The sequence below is a fragment of the Rhinoderma darwinii genome, chromosome 9 (assembly GCF_050947455.1).
Source record: "Rhinoderma darwinii isolate aRhiDar2 chromosome 9, aRhiDar2.hap1, whole genome shotgun sequence".
Taxonomy (NCBI): Eukaryota; Metazoa; Chordata; class Amphibia; order Anura; family Rhinodermatidae; genus Rhinoderma; species Rhinoderma darwinii.
In genome coordinates this window covers 58,501,151-58,511,905 of record NC_134695.1, presented here as the reverse complement: position 1 = coordinate 58,511,905, position 10,755 = coordinate 58,501,151, and the positions used below count along the sequence as shown (strand labels likewise).

The following is a 10,755-nucleotide window of genomic DNA, read 5'->3' as shown; positions in this document are numbered from 1 at the left end:
TATGCCACAGAAACCTTACAACCTCCTTGTTCTTAAAAGTAGACCCAGATTTCTTACATTTTCCACACCGCACAAGTCAGAGTCCATCTCCCACAAAGAAGATCAAAACAGCAGAACTAGAGTTGGATTTGTATCCTGTACCTTTGATGTTCAGTCTGTGTACACATCTAATACTTTCCTATGCCAGTCTCATATTTTTTAATAATAGAAGATCTGGAATATTTTAAAAACCAAAAAAACTTCATAGACTAAGGCTACATCCTGCATGGTTAATCTGGTGAATTGCGGCGACCAAATTGCTCTTATTATGAACACAATGGATGGTCATTTGTCCTATTTCTTGGACAACGCTAAGCTCTAACCATATATGAAATTGGAGCACAAACCACAGAGGCAACCCAATGCGGCCATTATGGGGCACCTGGAGACAAGGGACACAGCCTGGGTTGACCATGCCCTTTTGAAATAAGGGTTGACAACAGGGTTTCCTTCTCCATCACCACTGTAAAGCAGAATTGGCCTAAGGATAATAGAAGGGGGTGGGTAGATGCAAACAAGCAGCCAGACCTACTGTCCTAGATGGAGAGACATGTAGTGCCATGAATGAGAAGCACAATCTAATATTTCCTACAGGGCTCCTTTATTCTCTATGTACCCTACTGATGAAGGATATTGAATAAAGCATGCTCAATAATTTGGAAGCAATGCAAGGTACAGTGGTTGGTCAAAAAGGCTGCAAAAATAACATAGGGCATTAGCACTGAAAGAGTGTAGAAATTCGCATATGCTCTACATGTACCAGTTATCAGAGGTCTTGGTGCATGTGGACGTACCAACTCATCACTGCAGGAAGGACCATTCAATTTAATAGACAACTTGGGTGGGATTCCAACGTTTTTGACACTGCATTATTTTGCATATAAAACATTTTCCATACAACTGAACAAGAACATTTAAGGACAATGAACTTACCGGTTTTCACCATGGTCTGGGTTGATAGCGTGCACTCAAATGAGGAAGGGGTTGTAGATGTACTAAGCAAGGTTGTCAAAACGGTGCTATTAACAACAGTTACACTTCTCGTTGGTGTCACAGAAGCCACAGATGTCCTCACGGATGTTGTAGTAGATGCTGTAGTTGATGAAGTAATGGTGTGAGGAAGAACAGTTGAGACTTTGGTATCTGACACTGATGTGACTCCACCTGTACTTGGTGTATGAGTAGTAATTGAGAGGGGTGATGTGAAGGTTGTGACTTGTAATGTGGTTGGAGGAACTACTGTGGTAGAAGTATGTGTGGTGTGGTTTGTTGGGGTAAAATGTGTGGTGTCTGTAGTAACTCCTAAAGTTGGTGTCTGAGCACTCTTCGTAAACCGAGTGGACAACAATGTATAAATAATAGATGGGGACACATGAGTTGTGGGGGTTGTGAGAGTCACAGAAGAAGAAGGAGAAGGCTTTTCTGGAGAAGTAAAGGTTTGTGTTGCATTCCTTGTAGTTGAAGCAGTTGATACTTCAGCAGAAGATACCACAGAAGAGACTGTAGAAAGAGAATCAGATATGTTTGTTGGAAAGTTCGTAGTCATGAGAGGTAAGAAAGATGAGGAATGAGTAGATGTTGTGGTTGTGGATGACAAATGGGATGTGGTTTCAAGCATGGACATTGTAGTGTCTTCTATGTGAGTGGTACTTTTATTAGAATTTAACATATCTACAGTGGTGGCAGCTGAAGACTCAGTTTGTGTAGATGTCTGAGATAGTAAAGTATAAGGACTATTGGTAGTAGTGCTTTGAAGATCATCTGAACTTGTCTGATATTCAGAATTTCTGCTCGATGCTTGTACTGTGGATACTATTGAATAATCAGTAGACTGACTGTTTGATAACATTATTGTACCATGACTTGAAGTATTGCCCGAGACTGTCGTAATTTGTGTAGTAGAGCTCATATAGTCCGTGACATTTCCAATAGGCTGTGTTATTGTGGAAAGGAGGGGAGTTGTTACGCCACTGGATAAAAGTTGTGGACTTGAGATATCCCAAGTAGTAGACTTTTGCAAACTTTCTGTTTTTGTGTCAATATTTGTGGGCTGGGAAGACAATGATGTTGAGGATATGTTTAACGTAACTAGCAATGTAACATTGGCTTGTTCGGTAGTATTATCAGTAATGGTCCATGGTGTAACTGCATTGGAAGGGGTGATTACTGTAGACCCCACTGTTGACTCCAATATTGACGTTACTTCTGAAACTCCTGCTGTGTTCGATGTACTTCGTTCACTATTAGTATTAAAATTTGTACTTAATTTCTCAAAATTAGATGTAGGGAATGGAGAAGATTGATAACTAGTTGAAGATTTGGGGTTTGTTGATCTGAAAGATGTAGTGTCATTAACAATACTTGTGGATGTATAAATGGACAATGGAGAAGAATTATCCTCCATGTTTTTTGTACTTGTACTTATTTCTTCCATAGCTGTGGAAATCCAGCTAAATGTAAGCATTTCAGAATCAGTTGTGACTGTTGACTGGAATGTCATTTCACTAACACCAAGGTTGGGCGTTAATTCAACAGTAGTTGACAATGTACTAAGAGTTGAAATTATGGGTTCTGGTACTGTTGGCATTAAACTTGACTCTTCTTGACTGCTTGTGGTCATGTTGGTGGCTTCTCCGGTCTGCTGGATCTCAGTGTTTGTACTGGTGTCGTTTATCATTGTGAATGTGGAGATTTCCAGTGGTGTTTCAGAAGCTAATGTTTCATCTGAATGTGAATAAAATGCTGTTGACGTGTTTATTTCTAATGGGGATGTAACATCTTCAATTTCATTGGAAGTCCACAATGCCATGTCACTAGTTGTGTCAAGGGATATAGGCAATGTCGTGGTCTTCACTGATGATGCTACCTCTGATGACTCAATGGTTTCCAATGGGGATGTAACATTCCCAATTTCATTGGAAGTCCTTAATGCAATGTCACTAGTTGTGTCAAGTGATATAGACAATGTTGTGGTCTTCACTGATGATGCTACCTCTGATGACTCAATGGTTTCTAATGGGGATGTAACAGTTACAATTTCATTAGAAGTCCACAATGCCATGTCACTAGTAGTTGTGTCAAGTGATGTAGGCAATGTTGTGGTCTTCACTGATGATACTTGCTCTGACGACTCAATGGTTTCCAATGGGGATGTAACATTTACCATTTCATTAGACGTCCACAATGCCATGTCACTAGTTGTGTCAAGGTACATAGGCAATGTTGTGGTCTTCACTGATGATGCTACTTCTGATGACTCAATGGTTTCCAGTGGGGATGTAACATTTACCATTTCATTAGACGTCCACAATGCCATGTCACTAGTTGTATCTAGTGATGTAGGCAATGTTGTGGTTTCCACTGATGATGCTACCTCTAATGACTCAATGGTGCTTAATTTCATGCTTACAGCAAGATCAGAGGTGGAGTCCTCAAAAGTTGACATTGTAATGATAGTAGGTAATAAAATTGTATTCCCATTTTGATTGTCTGTGAACACGCTACTGGTGTATCTTGTATCAGTACTATATGTAACAGGGGATGGTGTTACTACTAATGGGGTATCTGATGTCCATGAGGTTGTGTCATTCGTTGCGCTTTGAGTATGCTGTGATAAAATCACTTCTTCTGTAGTAGTCGATCTATTGGTACTTGGTACTACACTAATAGTAATTTGAGAGGTAATTTCCTCAGAATATGAGTTGGACTGTATTGGACTGGAACTAGTGGTTACTTCAGTTAAATTTTGATTCTGTAAAGTACTAGTCAAGAGATCTGTAATATTGGACATTGTGTTGTCAGTGTTTGTACCAGTGTTGTATATCATGGTGGATAATCCATCGGACAAAGAAGATCCTATTGTATGTTCATCATTAGTTGTGTTACTAGGTTGAACAGAAACAAATGCTGTTGATGGGTTAACAAGAGTTGATGTGGTGACCGACATGGTGGACATCATGACATTAGGAGATGTTCTTAATTCAAAGGAAGAGTTAGTTGCCTCCACAGATGTTTCTTCTGAAGTTGCCATTGTAGTATCAGTAAAGTAATAGGAGCTGGCGGCTATAAATCCTGATGACAGCTGCTCCGTTGACGATGGTGTGTCATTGTGTGTCATAGGAACAAATGTAGATGTATTAAAATTAGGACTACTTTCTCTTGTTGTATGTGTCTCCACTTGACGTGATTCTAAACTGCTATCACCTAGTGTATCTAGAGGTATCAAAAAAGTTGTATAAAATGTAGGGGATGGTTTATATGATATAGAAAATGAGTCAATGTCCGATTCAGTGTTTCTTGTTGACACAACACTTTTATATGGGAGGGTACTGAGCGTTGGTATGGAAGACGTTTTTGATAAGGATGTAACAGCTAGTGTTGAAGATCCCATTTCAGTCTTGGTTTTTCCTAAGGAGTCTCCACTTGATGTATCTAGAGCAGGGTCTGTCTGCCATGGTACTAGAGTAGTTTTTAGAGATTGCTTTTCTTCTACCAAATCAATAGTGCCATTTTTTGTTGTTTCCCAGGAACCGGTGGTATAAATAGTTATACCGTTGCTGGTTGCGTTGGAACTCGAATTTACTGCATCTGTAACTGTGTCCTGAGTTAAGTTTTTATCAAAGTATGGCACAGTAGAGGATTTATAATATACATCAGTTACTGATAAGGAAGCCTGGTAAGGTAATGGCGATGACGATGATGGTGATGATGATGATGATGATGAGGGTGATGATGATGGTGGTGGTATTGAAGATGGAGAAATAAAACCATCCTCTCCTGAAGAAAAGAGGTTATAAGGCAATATGCTGGTATAATTTAGACCTGGGTTTGTAGGCTGGAGTGTAGATGGGAGCGGAGAGTTAGAAGGACCAAGTTCTTCAGACTGTACGCTCATATTTTCCTGAACAAAGGTGGTTGGACTTGTTTCATTGGGTTTCTTGCTGGTGGATGTGGTATTATAAAACAAAGTCGTATTTTGTATCTCTTCTTGGCCATATAAAGAAAGAATTTCACTGGTTGCAGAAGATGATAATTCTTCAGTAGGCCACGATTCACCTATTAAGATGCCTGCATCTGGCTGAACCGTCACAGAACCTGAAATGACAAGCCCATATCTTTATGTCATTTTATGCTGGCATACTTTCTATACATTAAAGTGACACCGGATATATATGAATAAAGGTGTAGGTTAAAAGCAAATGGAAATCAATGGGTTTGACGAATGGGGATCAGCAAAGCAATTATTACATAGTTCTAAAGGCCTTTCCAATACATCATCAGTTATGGCAAAGCAATTACATCATTTAGAATGAAATCCATATATCCATATTGTTGCATGAAAGCTGCCTTCAATTACTCCACCTACATAAGAAATCAGAAGGATCTGCCCCAAACATAAGGAACCGTCAGTTTATGCCTACCATTCCCACCAATTTTTAGTGTGCTGCTATCGTAGATTTTGGATTACTAAAGGAGGGTAAACTTAAAATAACATGGATCCATAAGAACAGGAATGAAGGTGAATAAAGTGAGTAATATATATGGAATAATGTTCCCCCTATTGTAAATTATAAGAATTTTCGACGTCACCAACGAGTTCTATCCCTATATAAAAGCACAAGGCGGTTTATTCAAGTTACAGAACTCCAAGGCGACACCTGATATTTTTATCATTTATAGTAGGTGGGTAAATTATTCTTGATCATACACATCAGTTGCTGGTCAACCTCCTTTTGAAGAGTAAGGGGATGATTCCTGTCCACCATTTATTAAAGGGTAACTAAACGTTCAACAAACTTCTGACATGTCATAGTGACATGTCAAAAGTTTTCATTGGTGGGGGTCCGAGCACTGAGACCCCCACCAATCACTAAAACAAAGCAGCAGAAGACCTCACGTGAGCGCTCAGCCGCTTTGTTTCTGTTTGGTTTTTTCTTGAAATCAATGTAGCGGTATATGGGCTCAATAGAAAGTCTATGAGCCCGTACTCCGCTACATCGGTTTTACGGAACAAGCCAAACAGAAACAAAGTGGTTCAGAGCTCACACAAGGGCTTCTGCCGCTTTGTTTTAGTGATTGCTGGGAGTCTCAGTGCTCGGACCCCCACCAATCAAAACTTCTGACATGTCACTATGACGTGTGTGTGTGTGTGTGTGTGTGCGTGCGTGCGTGTGTGTGTGTGTGTGTGTGTGTGTAAAGATTGCAGCACTCCAGAACGATCCAGTCAAAAATAAGTGGCACAATAACTGGAAATATATATAAAAAATAATGCTAAATAATAGTACCAGGCGAGAGTAATTACAGAGTATAGATATGCAATGTATATCAAACGAAATACAGTAATTCCACAATTATTGGCACCTTTAATGGAAATAAGCTAAAATCAATATTAAACAAACCATACATGAAATTAGATTTAAAAAAAACATAGATCAGGGGTGTAGCTGTGGGGGGACTAGAGGGGCATGTGCTGGAGGCCAGTAAAGCGCCAACAAGTCATGTTACCTCGGACAGGTTATTTAGATACAGGAAGATGGCAGTAACATTAATCTTTTCCCTGGGTTAAGGATAGCCGTTCTATGATTGCATTGGTGCCAAAACTGTTGGCAACCATGAGCCACTTGTTGAAGGATCTTGGACCACTTCTCTATGCAGAAAATTGTCGCTTGTGGACTATCCTTTTCAATACAGATGACAGGTTTCCAATTAGCTTAAAATCCGGAGACTGATTGGTTCATTGCAAAATTGGTGGATTTTGATTTGTGTCTTGCTGAAAAGTCCAACCACGTCCAATTTGGACGCATCCGTCATCTATGTTTTACTGCTCTCTTATTAAAGGGGTTTTCTATGAATCATTATATGTACAGTTTATTTTATATGATGATAATTCCGGAGATGACAGTATATTTTATCACATATCTATATACTGTACGTTTTTATAATGCTCAGACCTCAGATATATTTGGCACAGTGGCGGTCCAGCTCTATCCCGGGGATGTACTAACATTAGTCAAGCAGCTGGTCTCTGCTATCATGACTACCCCACATGAGTAACACGATGCCAGAAGCCGGGTCCACAGGATAACAAGGACATAATGTCCAGATAGAAGGTGAGAGACAAGGAATTACCGATATATATATTGAGCGTTTGATCGTCGAGGAGCAAAACGATCAAAACTGCAGCTTTCAATGCGCAACAATAACTTTATTTCCAATGTTTTAGTGAGTCATAGACCGTTACCTCATTTGTAGTTTTAAGACTTGACGGTTCTTTGAGTCATAGACCGGCAGCTTCCATTGTGATCATTTATCAAGGACTCAGCCAACAGAGTTATTATTCACTAGTTGTCATGGAAATGAGGAGAGATATCCCTCAAAAGCTGCGATCCAGACAAAAGGCGGTTTATATCTTAATTATTACTGTCAGAATGCATGCGGTGCCTTGTAACGTAATGTCCTCCAGTTATTTGGTAATTTAAAGAGGAAATATCCCTTTTAGTTATATTTAGTGATATTCTGACATATCATCTAGGGAGTCCATGAGCTGGATTTCCAGACAGTACGTATATTGTATTGTGTACTTAAAGGGGACTCTCCTGACATGTTTGTTTTAGTAAATACTTGTATTTCGCATGTAATAAATCTGGAGAATCGTTTCTTAGAGCTTTGCATTGTGCTGTACCTCTGTTATTACTCCTGGAAACATATAAATAAATTGACAACTGGGTGTTACCATTCCCCTTGTCAAAGGGGCGTGTCCCTACACAATCTCACTCTGTCAGCACTGATTGGACAGTATCTGTCTGTGTGGGGACACATCCCCAACTGGTTCCACCCAGTTGTCAATTTATACTGACATTTCTAGGAGGATTAACAGAGGAATGGCATAAAGTAGAGTTCTAACAGAAGATGTTCTAGAATTCTGATTTCACGTGGAATACTAGTATTCACTGAAACAGAGATGTGACAGGTCACTTTAAGACCTTAGATAAAAAGGGGCTTTGGATACTCACAATGGTAATCTACGGATCAAAATGGGGGTTTCACTGATGATAAATTCTGATAAATAAAAGCGTAATTCCCCTTTAAAGGCTCACTTAGCTAGAGCCACATCTAGGCTTGTCTATGGAGAAAGCTGTACACCGTTTTATATATAGAAAACTAATACAAAATTCCTGAACCTAAAGTAAAGCATAAGTTTCCTTCTCTACCATCACAGCAACACAGGGGCCCATTAGGTAGAGGGGGCCACTGCCACCTTAAAAGCAGCTTTGTACTGTCTATTGGACTGCATGTAAATGTTCTTTGATGAGCTATTGGAGAGTAAGGGTCTGCATAATGTTCCTGCATGGGGGCCTTCTACTGTCTATGTCCGCCCGTGGATGGTGCATCTATATGTAACTGACACACACATTTTAATTGGCACCATCTACAAGTCATGACAAAGAAAACCAACTAAAAACAAAACTAAAATAGAAATGTATTTCCGCTTTCTAATTTGGGAATATGTGAGGGTGATGTACAAAGTAAATAATTGTTTCTTGAATAGGTATTTTTTTCTCCATCTGTTCTGTATAATCCCACCAGTAATTTACAGATGGATCTTGTGCCAATTTATTCTAGACAGCAGCAAAGCATATTCATCAAAGTCTGTCTGCTAGGCAGTGTGTGCCATTTGTATAGGGTAAAGGCAATATATTTAACCCCTCTTTTTTTATAGCAGACTAACCTAAGAGTGAAAATACTAAGAGAGTCACTAAACACCAAAATTCAAACTTTAAAATTATAATCTTCCCATAAATTACAGTACATTTTGTAAGAAGTGTTTTGGGGGGTCACGCTTTTTTGTCAATTTGAATAAAATAAAAAATAAGAAATCACCCAAATACCTAAAGCAATCAAGAAGTTGTTTTCTATAAGATCTTGGCGATACATCTAAATTATATAAACTGATCTAATAACTGGTCATAATAATGGTAAGATCAAGTTGACATTCCAATTTAGAAAACCCATTTTCATACACCCTATTAAGGAATTCAGAGTTAATAAATGGGGGTCCTCTGTTCAGGATCCTCATAGCTTGGCCAGATTGGAGAGGTTTACAAAAAACGTCTATTGCCCTGGAGGACCTGTCCTGTCCTGAATTACACAGACAACCCATTGATTTGAATGTAATGCTACATTTCCCCTGCGGTGGTGCTGTAGGGAGAATTAATACTTCTTACATGTTTTTCCACAGAATAAAGCTGAACACTGGCGGTCCAAGCAGGGGGACATTGTGAACAGCTTAGTGTAAAGGGACCCTTCTAACTAGTAGGCATTGTCCAAAGCAGAGAACTTCTTTGAGTGTTTTAAGGTAGTTCCTGACTTTTGAGTCATCCTATTGTATTAAATTCACTAGAAAGTCTCCTAGCGCAGGCTACCTATACACTAGAATACACCATTAACCTTGCTTCAGATGGGTGTATTTCACTCCTTATATCAGACTCAATAGGGTTCTGTGGTGATCTATGTTTCAGTTGAAAATTGTGTCCATGTGTTGTGGTAAAAATTAGGGACCCGATGCAGCCAAATTCATTCTTTTTGGAAACCGGTCTTATAGGAAACAATCTAAAGCTGTCACAATTCTTCAGAACAGTTATTGCTATGACTATTTCTTAATACATAGAAGAACTTTTTCAAAATTAATGGAACCACCAAGATCGTCTCTGTTTAATCCTGGACATCTTCACTTGTATCCATACTCTGGTGTTCTTCAATTTTTCCCGTACACATATTAGAACGAAAATTGAACAATTGCTTTACCAAATCACTGGTATCCATTTATCAATTCACGAGTGAGATAGCCACATACACTGATTATTATTGTTATTATAATTTACTTTGTGTTCCTTGGTGCTGTACAATATTATATTCATGAAACTTTACATATACTGTATATATGGAGTTATGCTTATATTTACCAGTGCCTTCTGTCACTCCAGCAATGTAACTGACATATCGAGGGCAGTCGGGGAAAACAACAAGCAACGAAAAAGACAAAGATGAAAAATTTGCATAAAACATATTTACTACCTAGTAGAGTCTGTAAATTATATATATATAATGTATCACCAAACCCAAAAAGCCACCAAGTGTATGTAGGTGCATGTAACTGCTATTCACCAAAAGATGACAGCCACTAGCTCCCAAATATCCACTAGCCACCAAACACTGTTCTCAATAATTCACACTACACATCTGAGAATCAGGTCTGTAATATCCATGAGAACTGTTGAGAACGGTGACAACCATATAGTGTATCCATTCTGTATTCTATTCTGTATGTATTTATATATTTATGTATACACTAGTTGAGGACTGATAATTATTTAAGCCTCCGGGAATGGGCCCCTAACTAACTCTGGCAGGGCCTAATAGGAGTACTGAGATGGCAGACCGGCCATGACAACCCATCACCACTCCGCAATCGCGTCGTGGGGGGTGGCGATGGGTGACAGGGCAGCCCCTCGCTCTGTAAAGCAGTCAAATGCTACGGTCAGCATTGACCGTGGAATCTAAGGGGTTAAACTGCCAGAATCTGAGTTATCGCTGATCCCAGCCGTGAGCGTGTTGACGAATGTATGCACAGTTTCTAATACTCCTCAGTTCTCATGATGTAATAGAATGTTATGGGGTGGAAAGGGGTTAACAGGATTGATTGGTGTATGAGTTGCA

The 10,755-nt window shown here is 39.3% G+C and overlaps 1 protein-coding gene across 5 annotated transcripts in view; it reads right to left on the bottom strand.

Annotated features, from left to right (window-relative positions):
• KIAA1549L (KIAA1549 like) overlaps nt 1–10,755 on the bottom strand; it is a 125,879-nt gene that overhangs the window by 88,479 nt on the left and 26,645 nt on the right. For all 5 annotated transcript variants that reach the window (XM_075837777.1, XM_075837779.1, XM_075837780.1 and 2 more), the window contains exons 2-3: nt 4,861–5,133; nt 973–1,539 (exon numbers count right to left, since the gene is read on the bottom strand). In XM_075837777.1, the coding sequence (XP_075693892.1) occupies nt 973–1,539; nt 4,861–5,133 (840 nt within the window). The remainder of the gene's footprint in view (nt 1–972; nt 1,540–4,860; nt 5,134–10,755) is intronic.